At 48.2% G+C, this 23,427-nt stretch overlaps 1 protein-coding gene across 3 annotated transcripts in view; it reads left to right on the top strand.

Moving 5' to 3' along the window:
• The window catches only part of AXIN1 (axin 1), a 76,420-nt gene that overhangs the window by 4,283 nt on the left and 48,710 nt on the right, over positions 1-23,427 (top strand). For all 3 annotated transcript variants that reach the window (XM_066330159.1, XM_066330158.1, XM_066330157.1), the window contains one exon: positions 4,056-5,027. In XM_066330159.1, coding sequence (XP_066186256.1) covers positions 4,150-5,027 — 878 coding nt within the window. In that variant the 5' untranslated portion in view covers positions 4,056-4,149. The remainder of the gene's footprint in view (positions 1-4,055; positions 5,028-23,427) is intronic.

The raw sequence follows: 23,427 nt of genomic DNA, 5'->3' as shown, positions 1-23,427 counted from the left end.
CACAGCTGCTTGCATTCAAGCACGTTTTATTTGCCAGGGACACGGCTTGTGAAGTTTTCTACAGCTGTCTTGACCTCGTCCATGTCTCCTGCCCCTCTCATTTCCCTCGCTCCAGCATTTTTCTCAGCAGGGCTTTTTAATCTATTTCTAGACCATTGATGGAAATACTGAATAGCACTGGGCTTCCCATCCAAGCCTGGACACCCACTGAGCGCACTCCCATTCTGCAGGGATTCCCCATTGATGGCTGTCGGTTTGCCAGCTCCCAGCCCCTTTAAGGTGTCCCTCTTGATGTTGTATTGTGCTAATTTTTAATCAGAGCAGTATATGGATTAAGTCACATGCCTGAACAGAGCCCAGGTCTATTATTTCTATGCCGCAACCTTTATCAGCCAAACTTGTAATCTCTTCAAAGGATGACATCAGAGTTTGACAAGAGCTATTTTCTGGAAACTAGGCTGATTGCATTAATTATATTCCCATCCTTTAATTCTTTACCGGCTGAATCCCACATCAGCTTTTCTGTTATTATGCCTGAGATCAGTATTGCACTGCTATGCGTAAATCAGCTGCGAGTATCATTCACATGAGAGAGTGCAAGGAGCCACACCATCCTGGCATACTCTGTGGTGGGGTGGGATGGGGAGCGTCACTGCCCAGAGTGGCTGTGTTGGGAGTTTCACAAAGCTGGAAAAAAAATTGCTTTTGAAAAGTGATCCCTAAATGCATTGAGGCAGGGAGTTGTGGTGTGTAGTCACATAAGAAAGCAGAAACACTCCCTATTGGAAACCATTCTGAGTTATTTCTGCTTTTCAGAGGATTGTCTAGTGGCATGTTTGCACGTTCAGCTTTTGGGATGGTATCCAGGGTCCGCCTGGCTCGGAGTCCATCGCTGCTTTCCAGGGAAGATGCACACTTTTGCACTTCCCTGTCACGCTACTCTCATTTGATCTCTGCATCTGGCAATCCACTTCTTCTCCCTTCAGTGCCCCCAGCACTGCAGCCTCAGAGCTGGTGCGCCCTGCTCCCCATCACCGAACATCCCCAGTTTGGGGACTCCACGTGGTGTGACCCAGCGCAGTCCACGCAGTGCCACCTCTTGGACAGTCCCTGATTTCTCCCCGCAGCAGTTGCCCAGGTTAGAAAAGCAGGATACACATTGCAGGTTCCAAACCAGCTCTAGTTGTTGTTGGAGCAAAGAGTGGCTAGTGGGCTGGTGCCCCTACATTCCCAGGCCCACGGTACATGGTCCAAACTGTTCAAGATTCAGGCGTGTCATGGTGATCAACAAGGACAGAGCCGTGGAGGCTGGTGGTGTTTGAGGGCTTAAGCCCTCCCTGGGCAGAGCCCTTCGACGAGACCCTGGAGGTCTCCGAAGTTTCTCTGGGGCCGTCTCTGCCCAGGATGCTCACGGGCTTCCCTCATCCAGGGCCGGACGAAGCCCTTGAGGTGCCCACCCAGCCGTGGCTCGACCATGTGCCGGAGCTGTCCGGAGAGCCGGGCCCGTGTATTCGGCAATGTGCGGCGGCTCCCGGGGCAAGAGGCCTCCCCGGGCCGGGACTCCGCGCTGCCCCGGGCCGGGACTCCGCGCTCCCCCGGGCCGGGACTCCGCGCTGCCCCGGGCCGGGACTCCGCGCTCCCCCGGGCCGGGACTCCGCGCTGCCCCGGGCCGGGACTCCGCGCTGCCCCGGGCCGGCCCTGCAGCAGGAGCGGGGCCCCGCGTGCCGCCGCGCCGCCTCCCCGGGCCGGGCCGGGCCCGCTCCGCCCCGCTCCGGCCGCCGGGCCCGCAGTACCGGGCGGGGGCGCGGGGGGCGCGGCTGAGCCGCCGTGCCGGGCTGGGAGGCAGCGGCGCAGGCGGAGCGGAGCGGAGCGGGGCTCGGCTCGCTGCTGCTGCTGCTGCTGCTCTCGCTCCCCGCCGCCGCCACCCGCCTGCGGCCGCGGCCATGGGCGTCCCGGGCCGCCCGCTTTGTGCCGCCGCCGCCCCTCCGGGCCGCCGCCGCCGCTGAGCCGCATGGGCCGGGCCCCGCGCCGCCCCGGGCCGCCGCCGCCGCTCCGCGCGGGGTGAGTGAGGCGGCCCCGGCCCAGGCCCTGCGCTGAGGCCGCGCCGAGGCCGCCGCGGGCGGGAGCGCGGGGCCGCGCCGGGGCCGCCGAGCCGGGCTAGGCCGCCCCGGGCGCGGGAGGGAGGCCGGGCGGGCCGGGAGAGCGAGCGGGGCCGGGGGCGGCGGCGGGGGGGCGGCGCGGGCCGGGTCCCGCGAAGTTGGCCGGGGGGCGGCGGGGGCCCCGCGCGGCGCCCTGTCAGCGCCGGGGCCGCCCCGGAGCCCACCCGGGCCCGCGCGTCCCGCGGGGCGGCCGGGGCTCCCCTCCGGAGCCGGGCGGGCGGCTCGGCCGGGCGCCTCGCGTGTCCTCCGGGAGGCACCCCGGGGCTGCCCCGGCCGGGGCGAGGAGCCGGCGCCGCTCCGCCGCAACAATGCCCGGCGTGGTTGCGGGGCTGCGGTGCCGCTGCCCCGGGGGTCCTCTTCACCCGGCCGGGGGTCACCGGGGACCTGCACCGCAGACGGGGGGGCGAGTCCTGCGCTCGCTTCCAGAAACGGGGTAAAAACCGCGCAGAACCGCCCCGTGGTGCCAAAGCCCGGCCCCGTCCCGCGGTGCCCGGGCAGCGGGGGCTGTGTGCCGGGGGCTCGGGCCGGGTGTGTGTGCGGCGCTGGCTCCTGCCGCGCTCCTCACGGGGCCCAGCCATCCTCGCTGCCCGCTCCTGGGCTCGCTGGGTTGTTTCACGATGGACAGGTGGGCTGTAAGGACAGGCACGGCATCGGCGGCGGTTCTTGGTTTAGCCAGCATCAGGAAAATGGGGGGGAAATGCTAAAGCATCCCGAAGATGTTCGTTGATGCGGGGTTTGCTTTGATAGGGAGGGCGAGCTAAAATGTGCCTTTCCTGGTGTGTTTTTACATGCAATTGAGTTAATCCAGTGCAAGGAGTAATTTGTGAGGCTGCTCGTGCTCTGCAGTACTTGGGGCTTAGAGGCTGAGGCTGTTCTGTAACACAAGGATTTTGCTACTCGCTTTAAATGATGAGGTTGATTTGAGCAGCACAAGTAGCAACCCATGTATTGCCCTTTTCTTTCTTCCCTGCCTTCCCTATACCGTCTATCCTCCATATTGACTCGTTGCTCTTCTTTTAAAACATCGTACTTGATCAGGTTTCCTTGTCAAGGTGGTTTTCTCATCTTATTTTGATGACCTGAAAATTTCCCAGGCTCGTAGCATGCAATTTTGTTAGCGTAAATGAACCTTTTCTCAACGGCTTGCCTACAAAAAGCAGTGCTAGAACTGAGCTCCTGTACTAACATGCCCATCTGAAGCAAGAATGCAGTCCAGATGCCCAAAATATTAGGGTCAACGATGCATCTGGATTCCCCTAGAGCTAGACGAGGCAACGCGGTGTATTTCTGAAATGCAGAGATTTGTGAGGAATGTGGCGCTGGTATGTCACTTGAGCATAGGAAAGCCACCTGTGTTTGATTAAGGTGCAGCCCCGCTTTCAGGACTAACTGGATGTTCTTTAAAAATAATTTTCACAAGCCTTAAATTCCTGTTTAAGGATAAGAATTTCCTAGATCCATAGCCAGATAAAAACGTGTTGCTTTAGTATGATCTGATATATGTCCTGTGCAGGTCGGCAGTGCAGAAGATGGCTTGTGTCCTCTGGTACCTGAGTATGGATCTCTTGGATGTGGGCTGCCACATGCCAGGGTCATGTATAAACCACGGGTGTTGGGAAATTGGCTGATGCTTTAGCATCATGTCAGCTGTATCGGTGATGCCAGATTCTGGATGTAAAGTTTTTGGATATTTTCTAACTGTCATTTTTAGCCTCTGCCTGGTTTGAGCTCGATTCTGTGCTCTCAGAAGTTACCAAGCCATTGATTCTGCTGGAAAAGAGGTGTTAGTACAGTAAAGGTGCAGAGCATAACCACTAGTTTGTTTATTTCCAGTGTTTATTTCCTAGAGTGTTTATTTCCAGTGATACTCGCTTATTTTTTCCCCATCTGTTTCAGCCGAACAAACTTGTTCACCTTGGAGCTACAAATATTGGTGATTTGAGATTGACACTCATCCCCCACTATTCCCACGCAAGCAAGGACCAGAAAAATGAATATCCAGGGGAAAGGCTTCCCCTTGGACCTGGGAGGAAGCTTCACTGAAGATGCTCCAAGGCCACCAGTTCCTGGTGAGGAGGGGGAGCTCGTGTCCACAGACCCAAGGCCAGTTAGCCATGGTTTCTACTCTGGTAAAAGTGATGTGGTCAGAAATGAGACGTCCACGGCAACACCGAGGCGCTCTGATTTGGATTTGGGGTACGAGCCTGAGGGGAGTGCTTCACCAACTCCACCCTACCTGAAGTGGGCCGAGTCACTGCACTCCTTGCTGGATGACCAAGATGGCATCAACCTCTTCAGGACTTTCCTGAAACAGGAGGACTGTGCAGATCTGCTGGACTTTTGGTTTGCCTGCAGTGGCTTCAGGAAGCTGGAGCCGTGTGTGTCTAATGAGGAAAAAAGACTCAAGCTGGCAAAAGCCATTTACAAAAAATACATCCTCGACAACAATGGCATTGTGTCCCGGCAGATCAAACCGGCCACAAAAAGCTTCATCAAAGACTGTGTCATGAAACTGCAGATTGACCCTGACATGTTTGACCAGGCCCAAACAGAGATTCAGTGCATGATAGAAGACAATACCTACCCTTTGTTCCTTAAGTCGGATATTTATTTGGAATACACAAGGACAGGTGGGGAAAGTCCAAAAATTTATAGCGATCCGAGCTCGGGGTCTGGGACAGGTAAAGGGCTGCCTGGTTATCTGCCAACTCTGAACGAGGATGAGGAGTGGAAGTGCGACCAAGAGGCCGAGCCCGAGGCCAGCAGGGACTCGGCGCCTTCCAGCAGGCTCACGCAGAAGCTGCTTCTGGAGACGGCCACGCAACGCGCGGCCCCAGCCCGGCGCTACAGCGAGGGCAGGGAGTTCAGGTAGGTGGGAGATGGGTTGGGGAGCTGCCGTGGCCGTGGGGAACATGGGGAACCTTGGAAGACTATGGGTGCTGGGGAGCATCCACATTGGTACAGGATGGCACTGCCGAGTGGTTTGGTGGAGAGCAGAGCTTTGTTTGAAACTAATCGCGGGTTGTTTTAAAGATGTCTTTAGCTGTTCCGGTCTGATAGTGCCAGATCGTCCCTGCAGCATGTTCTTCACCTGGAGAAACTGCTGCTGGAGGTGTTCTGGAGGCAGGTAGGGCTTGGTGGGAAGTGCAAAGTCATGGGCAGCCCTCATGCACGTGCAGGTGATTGGGCAAGCTGCAGTGCCAGGTTTGCCGTAGCCTGCACCAGCAGAAGGTCAGCGTTTAGGTACAGTAACATGGGCAGGCACAGCTGGTGGTGACACTTCCTGTGTAGAAATTGTCATGAGCCACAATTAGGAGCTCACAGGAGATAGATACCCTCACCTTGGTGATGTGGGTAGGAGTGAAGCAGCATTGATGGTGCTCCCTGATAATGGTACTGCTTTGCATATTTCCAGCACTGAATTCTAGTGGTGTCAGAGTCCCCAAATCCAGTTAAAACCATGCCCTGCTGAGGCTCTTCTCTTCATGAAAGTAATTGCTGGGGTTTTTTTTAACTGTAGGACTTGCACAGTTCTGCAGCCTGTTTTTTTCTGGGTCCCCCACCCACTTCCAGCCAACATGGATTTTGAAACTTGCTGAGAGCTCAGTTAAAATTCCAGACAATTAACTTAGCAGGGAGCTCTCTGGGATCAATAAGCATGTGTGTGTCTAACCCTTGCTGAATCAACAGAACCCAGCCAGAACACATTCCTACTTTTTTTTTTCCCCCTTTTTAAAATAAAATCTCCTTGTTTTAAGACCTGCTTAGGCTAAAATCTGACGCTTTGTGAAGATTACGAAATGAAGTAGCTGAACTGTCCTCTTCAAAGGCTCCTGCCTTATGAAAAGCATTTCTGTGTTTAATCTCCCTCGGCCGTCCCTTTAGGCTGGCAGCTGGGAGCACATCCCACCCCGTGCAAGGTCTCGGCGCCTTTCAGCTGGCAAAATGTTCTCGGTTTGACTCTTGTTTTCTTACAGATTTTGAGGAGGGGATGTTGCATGTGAATCTCTTGGGGAGGGGGAAAGAGAGGGAATTCACGTGGGCTCCCGCTGTTTTAATCAGGAGTCAGAAAAAAAATGTCCCAGAGTCTTGGGACTTTCCCATGGAATTAATAAAAACCTTGAATGTGTCTTGAAGTGCATTTCACTGAGGAGTTGGGTGCTCAACTTAAATGGAGGATTAGAAAAATCTATGATTTAAGTATCTTTTTATTTAAGTAATAATGGTGTTAAGATTGAAACTAACTTACTTGAGGGTTGGCTGTGTTTAGTTTCCTTACCAGACCAGGTAGTAAATCTTGTGTGAGATTTACTGAGCTGTTTAGCTCTAGCTTCAAGAAAAAGGTGCACTTTACCCATTATCTGAATATATCTGTGCCAGGTGTTAAAGTGGTTTAAGAAATGTGCTGTGAAGTAGAAGTGTTTTGAAGTAGAGTTCATCAGTCCTGGGCATTTTCATAGGAGATTGGAACAACGTGAAATAAATCTTTACCTGGAGGATGGAGATGAGAGAAAATGGTGTGGCTATTAATTTGTAGTGTCCAACAGCCTGTCATTGTGGCTGCTGACACTCTGCTGACCTGTGGGGTAGTGAGGCAAGGAAATGTTTGCCATTCTCACCAGAGCAGGAGTCACTTCTCAACCTGGAGTAGCTGAAGATAAGGGATTTATTTTATTTTTTGCATGTTGGTCTGTCAGCTTCTGTGGTGTCCAAAGCATTGCCACGGAAGACGCTGCTGAACTGCATAATCTCTGCATTTTTTATTCTAAAAACTGCTTAGACACTAATTTATGAGGTGATTATTCCTCTTTGAGCAAGACCTTGTGGTTGAATTAACCTTCTTCCTGGATGTTGTATAGCAATAGCTCTCTTTTAAGCTGTAGCATCTTTATCCTGCAGACTTCTTGTTCATTTACTTTCTCACCTGAGGAAGCGTGCTGGAAGCTTGGGGAAGCTGCTTGCAGCAGGAAGTGATGGCTGCGTGCAGCCTTTGAAGAGCTAGGTCCCAATTTATTTTCAAAATTTCCACAAACCTCTTTTTTTTTTGGCATATGTGTGGAAGAATTTCTCCTTTCTCTTCTTTGGGGAATGTTGAAATAAGCTGTTTTGCATTATATCTCAGGGCCTGTTTAATCTTCCCAAGATTGAACTTCTATTCCTTGGCTTCCATGGAAACCCTAAATAAAGAGGAATCTAAGCAAATGCAATAGAAGTATTTCTCTGTTAGCAAATGAGCATGATGAATCAGCTCCAGGTTTTTTTTTTTAACAGAAAGTTCATAAATCTTGATGCAGTAGCTCTGCTCTGGGGAGAACAAATGTAAAAAATTCCTCAAAAGGCAGAAGACAGCCCGTTATTAGCGATGGATATTTTTGAAGGTGTGCAAGTGTGCAGGCAGATTTGAGAATACCCTGAAGCCAAAAGCATCGCTGTTACCCACTGTGTTTTTGTATGCGTCGGAAAAGGCCAATAGTCATTATCGTTAGGCTCCTGCAAATTAATTGGACATTGGTTATGGATCAGTGAACTTCAAAGAGGGTAACCCCCGAAGATCTCGGGCATTAACTCGCCGCTTCCGAAAGTGACACTAACGTGGTTGTGAGGGCGGCTAAATCGTTCATTAACCTTCTTCCGACACGCCGGGACAGCGTTCCTCGGAGCTGGAGAGCAGAAATTAAACCTGTGCCTGAGAACCGCCTGCAGCCTGCTTTTCGAGCGCTCCAGGAAAACGCAGCCTCTGAAAAAAGTTGGAAATTTGGTGCGTGGTGGTTTGGTTGTGTCTTTTCCTGGGGTGGGTTTCTCATGCTCTCTCTTTAGCTCTATGTGGGAAGGGGTTCCCATCCCACTCCCAAAGCATTGGAGAGCAGCGCTCTCGTAGGCCTTGCTTTTGCTTTCTTCTGTGGTGGGGAGTGAGAAGAGCATATGGTGTTACCTGCCAGCAGCTCTCCTGAAAACCAGGCAAACTGAAGGATTTACATTAGTTCTGCCAATCGTTTCGGGTTTTGATCCATGCCATGAAGCGTATAGTATTGCAGAGGAAGCCGGAATGATGGTGATTAGAGGACACATGGTGGTGGGTGAAGTCTCCAGTTGTTGGATTTTGAGGGGAGTTGGTGGTGGAGCTGCTGGGCATGGATGGAGAAACTTCTCAGTGTGGGCTTTGATATACACAGGGGGTTGTTTTCTTTTTTTATTAAAAGAAGCTGGCTCCAAGCTTTAATTTCCACAGTGCTGGGCTGACTAAGCTCACCGCGTTTCACAAGTGTTGGTGGTTCAAATGAAAAGGGTGGGTGATGTGGTTCCCCAGGCTGGTAGGAATCACCAGGAGAGTCCTTGTGCCTGTGCCCACGCACTGGCAGCCTCTCCGGACACGTGGGAGGGCAGCTCTCCCCAAAACACACAGCCGGCACTTCATGGTGGGGTGTGCAGAGGAGACAAGTGGAGAACAGCTGAGGAAGCTTTAGAGGGATGTGACAACCTCTGGTCAGTGACAAACTGACATGTAGAGACTGGTTCAGGGTAAGCACAGGATGTCTCCATGGCTTAGGGAGCATAAACGGTCCAGCGGTCAGAAGCTGGGGCTGCATCAGGAAGGAGCTGGCAGAAGTTTAGCTGGCAGCCCTAATTTTGAGGTTGGCTGCTTCGTTCATAATTAAATATTAAGTTGCACACCTCTGACTCAAGAGTGTGTGGTGTTGAAACAATTGCTGTTAATTGTACTGACTGGTTGGAAAACTGAGGATGCAAAATCACAAACCCTGGTGCAGAAGCAGTCTTATGTAGAAAATTTAAAGATGCATTACTCTCTTACTGATGCTTCTTTTAGCTGGAGGGGCAGCATCTTGGAGCTGGGCTGTAGGAGCTTCATGGAAGTTTGTTTGCAGGAAGAAATCAGCTATTGAATGTTAGACCCATATGTAAAGCTGGGAATGCTTATCTTGAATTAAAATTGATGGGCCCACAGTATCATTTGTAATCAGTGCAACCCTGTTTGAGATCCGTGTAGAGCAGCGGCTCTTTCCAGTTTTAAAAGAAAATAATTTGCAGAAGAGTAATTCGAGTTCTGCATTGTTCTTGAGAGAAATCAGTGAATCCAACAGGCAGGGGGTCTGGTGCTAAGAGTTCTAAGTGGCAATTTAGTGGCTGGAGCACTTCAAGATTTACAGGACAGAAACTGATGGTGTTTTTGCACAGAAGTTAATGCCAGCTTTTTAAAATATATTGTCAAGCTGATGAAACTTCTGTGTGGAAATGCTTACATTACATTAACAGTGTAAAGTATTTATGCTAGTGGTTGCCAAGTTTTAAAATAGGTTTATTTGAAGAAGAATACCTTTTGTGCCCATAGCTTTGTCTCAGCACAAATCAAGATGAAGAAGTGGTGTGTTTGTGTTTGGTTATGGATCAGTGCTTTGGCTTCTTTTTAAAGACAGGTAGTTAAGCTTTTAGCACTCTAATTTGATAAATGAATAGTGTTTTCGCCCCTCCTCCAGCAAAACAAGCCTTGTTTTGTTGTGATTGAGTTTTATTTGGGTTACAGAATATTTTCTCTTAAAAACCCAACTGGGAAGTTATGTCCCCCTTTTTGGTCCTGGGGAGATTCAGGTTGGACATGGTAAAAAAAAATCTTGGGAGCATGAGGCAGCCTGGCAACAGAGCTCGAGGAGTGGGAATCTCTGTCCTTGGAGAGTCTCATAGCTGGCTTAGACAGAGCTGTGGCCTGACTGGTCCAGTCCTGGAGATGGTCTTGGTTTGTTGTGTGCTTACAGTGATGGCACAGGTCATGAAATACTATATTTTGAGGAGACTGGTTTGAGTTCTGCCTGGTTTCAGAAAGAATGGGGTGCTAAAAGGCTGAGTGGGAGCTGAACCAATGCCAGGACGTTGAGAAATCACCCAGAAGGTGGTCACAGGGTGGGAACACCTTGGTTTTGATCTGCCGTTCAACTTGGCTTTATGTTTTAAGAGTTTCTTTGTTGCTGCTATAGTGGACTAATCCCTTGAATAATTAGTTGTCATTGGACGTTTTAAAAATGACTGCCTCTTGGATGTTTTCCTTTAATAGTCTGTTAGATTCTGGATTTATTAACTATTGAGACAGACTGTGAAATCCTGTTAGGGCAGACTTTTTGGTGGAAAAGGGACTGAGAGTGGTGTGGGGGTGCTGGGGGAACACACATTGGCCCCATTTTAGGTTTGAGCTGTTGACTTTCGACCTTCCCAAGAAGTCCTGGCTCCCTGCTGGGCTGGGTCAGTGGCTGCTGGAGCACCTCATGGTCTTGGGTCATCCCTAGATTTGAGGTTTCAGAAGGTGCTCCAAGAAGTTACAGCACTGTGGCTACCTGCTGCAAGGCCAGTCGTGCAGTCACCACCCATTTAAAATAAATCATGGGCCTGATTTTATTACAATTGGTGGGAAAATCTGGTTTTAGAAGTGACTATGTATAATGCAGAAAATTGCTATGTTTAAAAAAAAATCAGAACAGAGGTGCTGATATCCTAAATCGGTTCTTGGATATATCATTGGATTATTAGGCTCATCCTTAAATCCATTAAGCAAATTAGAGTTAATCAGTCAAATAAAAGAAGAAAGATCTTTTGAAAGGCCCCATCTTTTGAGCCATGCAGAAGCTGTAGTAATATTTTAATTTTCCATCTGTCAGTGAATGTATTCAGTCACTTTGCTTCCTTATGTAGAGGATTTGAAATTAGAAACTGAGGTTAATTATCTGCATTAAATGAAATATGTGAAGACCACAAAAGCAAAAACCTTCACAATTTGGTATGGTCTGTTAAGCTAGGCAGGCTGCTTCACAAGGAGAGGGGTTATTTTTTTTCCCTGGTTTTGTTCCGATTGAAGGGTTTTAGTCACAGTAATTGAAATGATTAAAAAGTCAAATTGCTGGTGAATATAATTCTGAGCATCTCTCTGAAAAGATTTGACACTTGGTTGAGAGCAGGGGTTTGCTCAGCCTGGCCTGGCAGCCTGGAACAGCCCGTATTGTGTCACCCCAGTGTGGGTGAGGCTGGGTGTCCTTGGTGCCACTTTATCCACCTCTTCCATGGCAATGGGATGTTGGAGCTCTGCTGCAGGGTTAGTAGAGATGATTTGGAAGTGGAACAATGCCAGATGAAAGCTACACTTTTGAACTTCTCACATACAAGGTATGTCAGACACCATCTATCCTAATGCTATAAATCAGTTAATTAATGCCTGCTTCACTTGGAAGTGCAGCTTTGGACTCTACAAAGATCATGCTCCTGGAAGTACACATTCCCACAGCAGTCAGCTGAGTTTGAGGCGATTTGTTTGTGAAGAGGGTCATTTTATTCCTTGTTTGCAGTACACACGTGGCTCAGGTGTGAGTTCCTGCAGGGACTGCAGTATCCATCTTTGCTCATCAAGTGCAAAGTTGCCCCTTCCTTCACTGGTGCAGCCCTGAATGCCCAGCCCAGGGAACTTCAGGAAAGGTCTGACTCTTCTGGAGACACACATCTTGTTCCCCTCCTGTGTGCCAGAGCAAGCTGCCTTGCGTGAAGTCACACTCAGAAATTAAATTGTTGCAGGTCACGCTTGTGTGTAAAAGCAAAACCATCATTCCTCGCAGCCCTGGTCTGGATCCCTCACTGTTGTAAGGCAATAATGAATTTAAGTAGAACCGTTGCAGTTTTAAGTCAAATTTATCTGAATTCTATAAAACCCACACGGAAATTGGATTTTACCTTTGAAGACTCCAGAGTACACTTTTGTGGTAGTATCTGGAATTTCTTGATCCCCTGGCTCCCAAGGTACAACCTATCCTCAAAGTATCAGTTTTTTGAAGGTCTTCATCTGATCTAAGTAGCTAATAGATGAAGAGCTTTCATCTATCCTGATGATAAGCAGTGGAGGGAGGCAAAGCTGTAGCTAGAGGAAAAAACCTCTTTGAAATACCCAAGTGAGACCTACTGGTTGACAGCCTCATGTTAGTCCCTGGATCTACCTCCAGAGCTAATGACCAGAAACTATTGGGTTTTATCCTTCAGCTCCCTGACCCTCACATGTTCCCTGTCCTGATGTAGACCAGCGGGTCAGTCCTCTCCCTCTCTCCATCTTCATTTTCCTTCTTTACTGGAGGTTCAGTTTTCTGTCCTTTATGTCCAGCATGTGTTTAGAGGAATGCTGGTGCTGGAATGAGAAGAGCAGTATGAGTGGGCAGGTGGGATTGCCTTTTGCCTTTGGTCTTCTGGAAACCCATGTCTTTAGTGTTAAACAGATTTGCCCTTTTCAGTCATAAATTTTGGTCGTGTTCTTGTCTGGCAGTCAGACTCTTAGACTGGGAGAGATTTATCTGGAAGAGGAGCTTCCTTGTTCTGCCACTGCTGCCAGCCTGGTCCAGGCTGTTGATTTGGGACCTCGGTGGGATTGACTGCTTGGATAGCAAAGGACCAGACAAGCTGTGGCTGCCCCATCCTTGGAAGTGTCCAAGGCCAGGTTGGATGGGGCTTGGAGCATCCTGGGATAGTGGAAAGTGTCCCTGCTCATGGCAGGGGGGTGGAATGAGATGAGCTTTAAGGTTCTTTGCAACCCAACCATTCCATGATTCTACCACCTCTCCAAGGTTTCACAAGCAAAGTATGAATCAGAGCCAAGTCACTGGAGAGCTCCTAGGAAATAAAGGTAGGATCCATGGAAGGAGATGTGGGGACTCAGGATCCAGTTGTAGCTACTGCATTTGATCAACTTTGTCCTGGCTCTGCTCCACAGAAGTAAGAGGTGTAAAACGGTTTGGCACTAGACATGCAAATGAGAGCTGGGATGAAGCTACTGTTACCCTCGAGGATCCCAAAAGAGGAATCAACAAATAGAAATTATTCTATTAGCAGGGGCAAAGTTCACAGGTTAACCATCGTGTCAAATCGATGAAATACAGCCTTGATCTCCTGCACAAGGCCTTTATTGTGTATAAATAAAGACCGCCTGAGCAAAGACAGCAAGTTCTTGCACTGTAACATTTCCAATGTGTTGGAGAAAGGGAAGCTCTGTACAGATGGCAGCACGAAATGTCTCCGTTGGAGATTAGCTTCATTCCTGCTTCAAAAGATTGTAAAACATGACCTTGGAACCTTCTTACTCTCCTTATGGCCCTACTCAGATTGGATTTCCAAGCGCATGGACTTTTTAATTTTTTTTTCATAAAATTTGGGGTCTCTAGCTAAGAGGTCTGGTCTTTGTACTTTTAATCCAGTCCATGTGACTGTCGTAACATTTATTTCTTAGGAAATGAAAAGTGCTCCTTCTTGAGCAAAGCCACAGACAGAAGCTGTTGGGTAGGCTGGCAGCCTCAGGTGTGTGCAGCACGTGTCTTCGGCTCTTCTAGTTCTGAACAAAGACCATTACCACAAGTCCTTTCTTGCTTGGTCCATGGCTCTACCAGGAAAAGCAATGACAGCAAAGCTGCCTTCTTTGTTGTGGAAATACTGAGATTTCATGTGTCTCTGAACATTTGCACGTTCAGTGGAACTTGGCTTCTTCTCTTGGGAAAAGCTGCTTTGAAAAGGCTCCTTGAACTTAAGACGGACCAATGCTGGCAAAACGAGATGGAAATGGGCAGCAAAGGATGTGTGGATGTGTCACTACAGCAAAGGATTTGTCACGTTGTAAAACAGCTGCTGATTTTCCCCTCTGGATATATGCAGTGAAGTTTGTGACTCGGGGGGTTGAGTGCTGCCGGCTGGGGAAATTAGCCCAACTGGAGAATTTAAGAAGGCAGAGCATCAGCATCCCGCTGTCCCCAAGCAGTGGCTTTGAGCCTTTCCCCAGCCGAGGCTGGCAGAGCCTGCAAAACTGATCCATATAAACCTTCCTCTTTCTGAAGAGAGGAAGCTTTCCAAATGGGCATGGGAAAAACTTTCCTTTGGTAATCCTGGAGATAACAGGTCATGCAGCTTCACCCAGTGATCCTTGCACAATAACTTGTGGTCAGGCTGAAGTGTCTATTTTAGAAAGGCATCCAAATGATGGGAGGGAGGTCACGCAGCATTTTTGTTATCTCTTCCCGTGGTTAGTTACTCACTGTTCCCAGTGTGTTCTTTATTGCTCACTTCAGTTTTTTCCAGCTTCAGTTTCTAGCTGCTGTGTTTTGGTGTTCTTTGCTCGATTTGGAGGCTCCAAAAACCTCTGCATGTTTGAAAAAAGCCCTGCTGAATGAGTGTGAATGTTCTCCTTAAGTGGCAGCAGCTTTGTTATGGAAGGCCTTTTGGTTTTATTAGACTTTTCAACCCTCCGGTCGGCTGTTAAGCAAGCTGGAGCTTGTCGTGGTTGACAAACCTTCGCTCTGGTCTCAGACCTAACCTACCAGTTTAAAGGCAGTATTCTTTTGTGTGCAGGTTTCTGGGTGGGGACCATCGGGCTTCTAAGGGAAATTAACTTGCGGCCTCTCTTTCCCCCCCCACGCCTCCCACCTCAAATAAATAAAGTTTTGTGCTAACTGTTCTGTCACTTCCAAAGGCCAGCAGAAAATGCCAGCCTTTAGGTTTTCTGCTGTCTGACTACTCTGCTGCATACTGAGAGTGCAAGTAGGTGGGAATGTGTAATTACATTATAAACAAAACAGCTGCACGATCAGTGTCAGCAAGTGGAGATAAAATGTAGGAAGTTTTTTCAAGTGATTCATCCATAATTATTTAAAAACATGTTGAATTTATTCTTAAGCTTTGGAGGAGAATTCTTGCAATGCTGGCGTTCTCTGCCCGTGATGTTTATACACCTGAGTAAATGCCTGTCTCAGCAGTTTGTCCATGTTGAGTGCTCCAGATCTAAATCCCTGCAAAGGTAAACCCAGCACACCTTTATCTCCGCTGGCCTTGCTGTCTCCAGGCTTTTCGCTGGTGAGGTGGAATTGTTGTTGCAGTGGCTGGCACTAGGATGGGTAGAGAGACAAGGCTCACACCATTTTGATATTTGTTGTAGATTTGTTCTCTGTAGGTTTAGGTGATGGCAAAGGCTGGATGGCACAAACACACTGATGGGACTAATGGAGAGGTGGTGAGGGAGCAGCTTTGTGTGTCCACAGCCAAGCTGCATCTGCTTCTCTCTTTCTGCATTCTTCAACAGTATCTGTTTTGTGGATTGTAAGGGTCTGGGGAAGAAGGGAGGGAATTTCCTTTGGATGATCCCTCTCAGATATCTGGTTTTAGAGGTGCTGGAAGTCACGGTGCTTTTCCTCTGATTGTGTCATTGCAGGTGCTGATGTTTTCTGCCCAGTTGGGCAAAACCGAGTATCTTTATTTTCATCCCCATGCTATTGAGTAGAAGGGCGTTTGTCACATGCTTTTCTCTCCGTGATTGCCAAGACGTCGGAAAATGAAAGCAGCTGGGGGTTGTTGTTGTTGTTTTTGTGCTAAGCCAGCACTGTGCCCGACTCACCGGCCCAGATAACATCCACCAGGGCAGGGCCCGTGCCCGCGTGGCCGGGAGGGCAGCTGGCACCGCAGTGGGTGGCACTGCCGAGCAAACAACGCCTTGCAGTTTCATCAGGTTCAGGGTGCGTTTTCCTCCAGCCAGAGGTGCGGCACGGGCGCTGCTCCACCGCAGCGGGGCTGGGAGAAGAGGGGAAGGGTCTCCAAGGTGGGCATCTCGAGTTGTGTGTCTGCTCCAGACATCAGCAGGGCACCCCTGATCCCTGGGATGCTTCACCATTCTCCGGGACAAGTCACCAGTCAAGCTGCGTGGCTGGAATAGATGAGCAAATTTGAGGAAGGCAGAGACTCTAGTGCTTGTTCTAGCCCCTCCCCTGCCAAACCCTGCTACCAGCAGCTCCAGCTTTAGTCAAGAGATCAAGGAGGCTTTTAGGCTCCTGCAGCAGCCTGGGCAGAAAGGTCAGCTGGTCCCACCTAGGTCTGTTTCTAGGTGCAGTGCTGGATCCCCTTTCTTCAAGACTTTGACTATCCTTTCAAAATGTCATTGACTTAGGCACTCCCCACCTGAGTGCTTGTTGCAGCTCTGGAGAATGAGCTGATATCCCACTGGTTTTATAGTGAGGGTGCTGGCCCTGCAGTCCCCCAGTGCCTGCCCACAGCTATTCCACGTGCTGAGAGGGCTTAGATGCGCCCTGCAGCTCACTGGATTTGCCTCCCCAGTGATAGGATATGCTCGAGAGGCAGCAGTTGCTTGGCCTCAGCAAGGTCACCTGGATTTTGGTCGTGGTGGTGACGCCCTGAGTCAGCTCCACATGGATTGCTGTGTTTCTCACCTCGTGTAGGTTCTTCTGTCCAGAGCCACCAACCACACTGCCACTGCCAGCAGTCAAGCTAGGAGCAACTCTTTTCCTTTGTTAATTGCTGGCTGTGGCTTGGCACCAGCAGTGTCAGAAACCCTCCCAGGTAGCCCATCTTGGGCTGTGGACTTGGGTGTAGTATGTTGCCTGAGGTGGTATGGAGTGGCATCATCCTCTCACTTCCCAGCTTTTGAAATCATCCTGGAAGCCTGAGCTGAAGAAAGAGGGTGGGACTGGAGCCAAACCTCCCGTTCCAGATGGGACAATAGTGGCAGGAACACCTATTGTCCACAAAAATGTTGCCAAGCCACAGAAGGCAATCAGCAGGAAAGAAAAACATAGTTCTTTTAAATTTTGAATATTAAAAATAATTATTCTTTTTAAATTGAAGGAATGCACATTGATATGCCAAGTAGACAAAACTGGGGTTGTAAGAGGAAGCATCTGAAATTATCTAACCTGTGTAGTTACCGACTTAATAAAACAGGCAGGTTTGTCAAACATTATATTCAGTCTTGAGTGAAGAGGATGTAGAGCATTGGGTTACTCTGCCTTTGGCACAGATGACAAGGAACATAGTCCTGCAGAACAGCTGAGGGATCTCTTTCTAACCACATTGTTACCAATGTAGTTATGGTGGGGATAGAGTTTGAGAATTAACTTTTCCCTCCTTTTAGGGTCCCCTGTTAGTGTTGCAGATATAAACTTTGTATTAGGCTGTAAACCCCTTCATGCCTTCAAAGGGTCTGCCTTTGATACAGGGGACCCTTCTGCACCAAGCCCCCTCTTCAGCTGACACTGCAGCCATGGTTTATATTTGTGTCAGGCTGCTGCCTGTCCCAGGCTCTTTCAAACACATTGATCTTTTTACCCTTGAGTTAATCTTTCCTCCTTGCTCTTCCCATGGTCTCTGTGATGCAAGATCACAAAAGGCTGTTTCAGTATCTGGCCATAGCTAATGAGGATTTTACCTCTCTCAGCAGATTTCTCAAAATACTCATGTTCTCAGTAAGAACATCAGCAGTGGTCACCTTACCTAGTACAGACAGTAGTCCCTCTTCAGGCTGGAGGTTAGACTACTCTCCTCCTCCAAAGCTCCTTTACAACAAATACCTCTGTGATTTTAGTCCTTAACTGACTGCCAAGGAAATCCTGAGAGACTTCAACAGTTTTTATGCAGCCATGAGCCCTGAAGAAATTCATATGCTCCTGTGCTTGAGTAATGGCAGTAACGGCTGAATTGGTGGCCAGGAGACAGGGAGCCACCACTGCAGAGAATCTTGAAATACAATACTAGAGCCTTGCTCTGAGGTAAAACTCCAACTACCCATATGAGCAAGGAAAACCATTACACCTCCCCTAAAAAATATGCACTGAAAGTGAGGGATGAAATTGCTGTACTATGTCTACCTATCTACGTTAGGTTGCATAGTTTTCTGTCTCTCCTCCTCTGTTCCTCTTGGGATGTTTTTAGATCTCTTGTCTAAAAAGTTGTAAAAGAAAAAGGCATGTTTCCTTTCCATCATTTAATGGTTTTTAATTTGCTGTTTGATCCTGGCCTTGAGAAGTACTTGCGCAGGCCACAGTACTGGTTACAAATAAAGCTCATCACAGTTCCTTTAAAAACTTAAAAGCTTAAATCAAGTTATGCACTGCTAAAATCAAGGATATTTTTCAAATAACATAAATAAAAGGAATAGATATTTTTTATTGTTGTTTAGACTTGGTATGCATGTTATGATCCTCCCATTCTTTAAATGAGTTAAATTGTATTCCAGTAGTTAATTTATCTTTACACTGTTTTTGACCAGAGTCCTACATCTCACCTTTGAGGCCAGTGAAGGTGGAAATAGGTAATGAACTATTTTTAGAAATCAGCAGTGCTGCTGTGAATTCCTGCAGTATTTTTCGGAACTAAGTTTGTAGGTTTTGAGCAGAGATAGGGAAATATGTCATCTGTGTAAATTGCTCTAAATTACCTGCAATTTGTTGGGAGTTGCCATTTCTAAGTACTTATTTCAACTCTAGATATTTGAGGAAGCTTTTGATTATCCTGCGCTTGTAAAAAGTAATTGGCTATTTCTTAATTGTTGTCCTCTGTGAAGTGTAATTACCTGTAATGTCGAGCTTTTTATTTGTCAATGCCGCAAACAGGAACTCAAGAGTGTCTGATTGAGATAAGTTTGGGGACTCCACCACAACTTGTAATTGCATCAGATGACCTGTTTGTGATGGGACTGGTGTCTCCTGTAAAGTCTTGGAGGCCTTCAAAGAACCCGGAAACCTTAAATACTATCTTCATGTATTGTGAAGAAGTCTGGCTTGTACCTTCCTAAAACTATCTTCTGAGAGCTGCTGTCTTCTTAGCAAGGTAGTGGCATCTCTTTATTCAGTCATATTGCATGAAGTTTCAGGAGGAATAGGCTGATTTACAATTAATTTCTTAAATGCAGTTAATCAGAAGACGTTGCAGAGCTTGCTGATGTTCATGAATACCTTAGAGAAGTCAGTTAATTAAAGCTTAGCAGCCTGATGGAAGCTGATAGAGACAGAGAATCCCAATCTTTGTTGGTGTGTGATGATACCTGGTTGTAGGGAATAGGGTTGTACTGAACCTTAATCTGCTGCAGCCTAAAAGCATGTCTGATCCCACATGGACATCTCTGCTTGGGGAGTTGGTCCTTTTGTCCCATCTGCTGCTTGGGTGCCCTTGATCCAGCTGTGCCAGCATTCTTCTAGGACCAGGGCATGTGTGAGAACATCTTGGATCCTGGGATGACCTGGTTGGGGGGTATGTTACATGACCAAGGTCTGAACTCTTGTCTCACTGGATCTGTGTCATGCACAGTCATGCTGAAATTTTTGTTGTCATCATCTTCCCAAGCTGCATCTGTCCTGGCGGGGACATTAAACTTTATTACTTAATTGAACCTAAATGAGGCTGGGAACTTACTGGGAAATTCTTTGAAGTTCCGGTAGGAACCAGCAGGAATAGAACCATCAGACCAGGTGTGTTCCCCCCTCCTTTATCTCCACCCAGGCTTGGCTGTGTTGACCCAGTGCAGCCTGGGAAGCAGCACAGGAAGGCATAACATAGACTGGCCAGTCTGGGGCTCTACATTCTGTGTAAGGGGTTGCAGAGACACAAAGGGAAATTCAAAGCCCTCTCATTGCCCACTGCAGGCCTGGGAGGTGCTGTGTCAAGGCAGGCTGGTTTATGAACAGCTCTGCTTCTCTACCTGAGGTTTCCAGAGCTTTTGTGTATGTGTGTTTTTCTTACATGCAGTCTGTGGGTTTCAGTATCCTCCTCACTGTGCCTTCAGAGCATGACTGAGAAGTGAAAGCCACTTGAGTGTGTCCTGCAGGAGCTCCTGGCCAATTCTGCCACGCAAAAGCAGCAGCACAAGCTTTCTTTGGAGGAACCTCCTAAAACAAAACCTTAAAATAACAACCATCTTCTTGCTAAATTAACTGTCTGCAAACACAGAACTATTTAATTTTAGTTTTGCTCTTTTGATGGCGACCCGGTGCCGAACAGTTCTCAGAGAAAGCAGTGAGTCAGCTTGCCCAACAGTGACTCTATTGATAGATGGAAGGAGTGGCCCTCAAGTCTGTCTAGTCATTGTTGGTGCTTGGCTGGAGCGCCAGGGGCTCTGAGGGCAGGCTCCAACACCTCTCGCCAGCTTTGGGAGATCAAACGCTATGAGTCAGGCCACAGAAAATCATGATAGGACCCAAGCTAATTAAACCTTTTTCTTTTTTTTTTTTTTTTTCCTTTTTTCTTTTTTTTCCCCGCGTTTTGGGAGCGGGAAGGAAAGGACACACACGCACTGGGGTGTGTGAGACCTGCCAGCTTCATGTGTCCTTGCAAGTTGACTTTTCTTGTGCCTCCCAAGCTGTTCTAATGGAAACTCTGCCTAGTCCCTTCTGTGCTCTGGAGTGATGACATCTGCCAACTTTCTCCTCTTGATATCCTTTCATTTCTCACCTCTGTGAGGGCATTGAGGCAGACCTGGAAAATAAACACTTAGCACCAACATGCCACTCTTACACATCCCAGCTTCTGGTTGTTTTTCAATTCAAAATGCACAGGAGCCAGAAAATGTTTTAAGAGAGGCTTTAATTATTTCTACTTTTTTTTGTCATTTTGATCAAGGTGGGAGAGGCAGGAGGTAGCCAGATGGTGAGAAGTGCCACTGTGCTTGAGCCCCACAAACACCTTTCTGTTGGGTTTTCCCATCTCCTTTCCCAAGGCATGGCTTGATGTCAAATATGAGGAACCACATCCATGAAGCCCACAGCTTCTGAGAGAGCTCTGACTATAAACCAAACCTTAAATGTGAAGGACCATATCCTATTAATGTCCCAGTGCCATTCCTTGAGTTGGTAATGTGCCCTGAGCAAGAGAAGGTTACAGCAGGCACCAAGAGCCTCAAGCTTCACTTTGGGCTATTAAATGCAAGTGCCACACACTTCAGTACCTCAGGCCATACTGCCCCAAGCTTTCTTCAGGTGCTCTGAACATGTGGTGTTCACCTCTCATCTCCCAGGCACCAAGAGCAGGCCAATTTTCAGCATAACGCACAATCTCAACTATTTTATTGCTTAATTTAGGCCATAAAGTGCCTTTGATGTGTTGTGTAATGCAACGTTCATTCTGAAAAAGTGGGTGGAGTAGCTTTATGGTATTATAAAAATAAATAAAATGCCTGGCAGGATTTTGAAACCACATGGTCATTCCTCCTCTCTCTGCAGATAAGTTGATTGTTGAGAGAGAAATCTTGCTTAATATCTAACTTTGGGTGATTTATTTCTCCAGAGTCCTTTCATCTCCAGCATGTATTGGGTTATCTGTGCCTTCTAATCTGATTGTTTTAAGTGTGATCAAAGAAACCAAGAGAATGCACTCTATTTTCCCACTGTATGAACAGAATGCTGTTTGTACAGTGCATTACATCACCTGTTCCTGCTGCTCCTGAGTCCTGCACCAAATGGCTGCGGTATAAATAGAAAACAGAATGGACTTGTAGGGGGTGATGAAATTTGTTCCACTTGCTGAGTAAAACAGAGTTAACTCAATGAATGCTTTCTTCACGCCCAGCTCTACCTCAGCACACAACAACACAGGCTGAAAATGTTTGGAATAACTCACTCGTGCAGTGTACGGAGCTGGCATTTGGCAGCCTCAAGGAGCTGTGCTGAAAACCCACGGGGGATGGCAGGCAGGGAGACTGCCCTGTCGTTGAAATTGCTGGGATTCTTTCCAGGCTATGCAAAGAAAGAGTTTGGCTTTGTATCAGCACCATCGTGTCGCTGTAGCAGTGATGGTCCACAGGCAGGGTCTGTTGGCAGAGGTGGTCATCATCCTTGCTCAGGCTTGGTACTTCAGGATCCCTGCATACGTGGAGGGCTTCACCATCCCAAACAAACCCCTCTGTCAAAAGCAGCTCGCTTTTGGGAGGTCTGGAGGAAGCAGAGCACGGGGATCCACCTGGCTGTTGCAAGCTGTGCATCTCTGAGGGATAAGCACCAAGGAGCAGCTCTGATTCTCATGGAGGCCCAGGAGATTCCTCTCATGTTAAGCCTAGAAGCTGTATTTCTCTATTTGATTGTAAAAATGCCAAACTGAAGAAAGAGTATTGCTTCTTCTGACATATTTTGGTGCTTCACCACCACATAACCTCAGTTATGTCCGTGGAGAACAGCTGTCCTCTATGCAGCTTTGCCATGTCTCCCCTTGCTAATGTCACCTGGCCTTTTCAGGGGCACTGAGCAGCATTTTCACTCCAGTTATCTAATTGATTAATGTATTTAACTTGGAACATTTGCTCTCAGCCTGTGTTTGACTTTCAGTTTCTTATTTCTCTTGTAGACCGGGAGGATAATCTGAGGGCCTGGATGTTTCCTTGCCAGCTTTTCCAAGCAGTAGCTGTTGGCCTTAAAAAAGTTAAAATAAAAAAAAAGAATCCTCTCTCCTTACTGACCTTGCCTTGACACACCTACAGGCCCTCATGAAAATCCCACCCTGAGTAAATAGTTCACGTTTTTATTCAGAGGAGAACTGCCATGCATCAAAAGGTCAGGGAAATCATTTGGGAGATAAGGTGTTTTTATCTTAAGCAATTAGTCCTTAGTGTTTGGTTGGTTTTTTTCATTTTCTGATTGGATTGGAAGTTGTTCTTGTGCAGTGTGTGGTCACTGTAGGAATACTGCACTTAAAAGATGCCTAAAACCTGTGCTCTCCTGCCCCTGCCACCCTGTTTGCTGGGAAGCAGAAATCCATGGGCATTTCTGATGTGCCATTCCAGCAGGATGAGCCTAGGGCCACTATCACCCATCAGCCTCCGGTTGCTGGTCATCTGATACTCATCAAAGTTCTGCCCATCCATCACTGGGCTGCGGGTAGTTTTCTCTGTCTGTAGTCCCCAGGTTGGAGGAGCAGGAAGGAATCAGGGAGAGGATGGAAGCATGGAGTTTTCCCTTTGGATGTTGTCACAGTGTGGGTTAGGCAGGACTAACCTGCACTGCTCGGGCATGGCTGGGTCTCCTTGCTCAGCCATCACCCTGTGCAGTGGGAAATTCTTCTCTGAGCAAACCAAGCCACTCTGCAGTTTCTTTCTAGTGAATTATAGGGAAACAACATTGTCCTTACACCAACATAAGATTGACCAAGCCTTTCCCAGTGTCCCTGCAGGGTGCTGGGCAGTGGAGAGGACTGCAGTTAGCTGGCCTTGTCCTACACCAAGGTCTGTCCCCTCTGGACACCAAGCTGGCTCTCCGCAGACTCGCCAGCAGCCCTGTGTTCCTCACCTCAAGGTCATTCTGCAAAGTTTGCCATAGCCAAAACGCTTCTCCTGTGTTGTTTGCCCAGTGCTGGTGTTTGGAGGCCCCTGCTTGCTGAGCTGACGAGGGGAAATGCTAGGATTTATGTTAGGGTGGACGTTTTTCCAGCCCTTGAGGAACAGCATCTTCCTTGGTGACATTTCAGCTTTCCTTTGGTGTGATTGGGC

Source organism: Sylvia atricapilla, chromosome 15 (assembly GCF_009819655.1).
Source record: "Sylvia atricapilla isolate bSylAtr1 chromosome 15, bSylAtr1.pri, whole genome shotgun sequence".
Lineage (NCBI taxonomy): Eukaryota > Metazoa > Chordata > Aves > Passeriformes > Sylviidae > Sylvia > Sylvia atricapilla.
The sequence above is the reverse complement of the archived record's forward strand: the minus strand, read 5'-3'. Positions and strand labels throughout refer to the sequence as shown.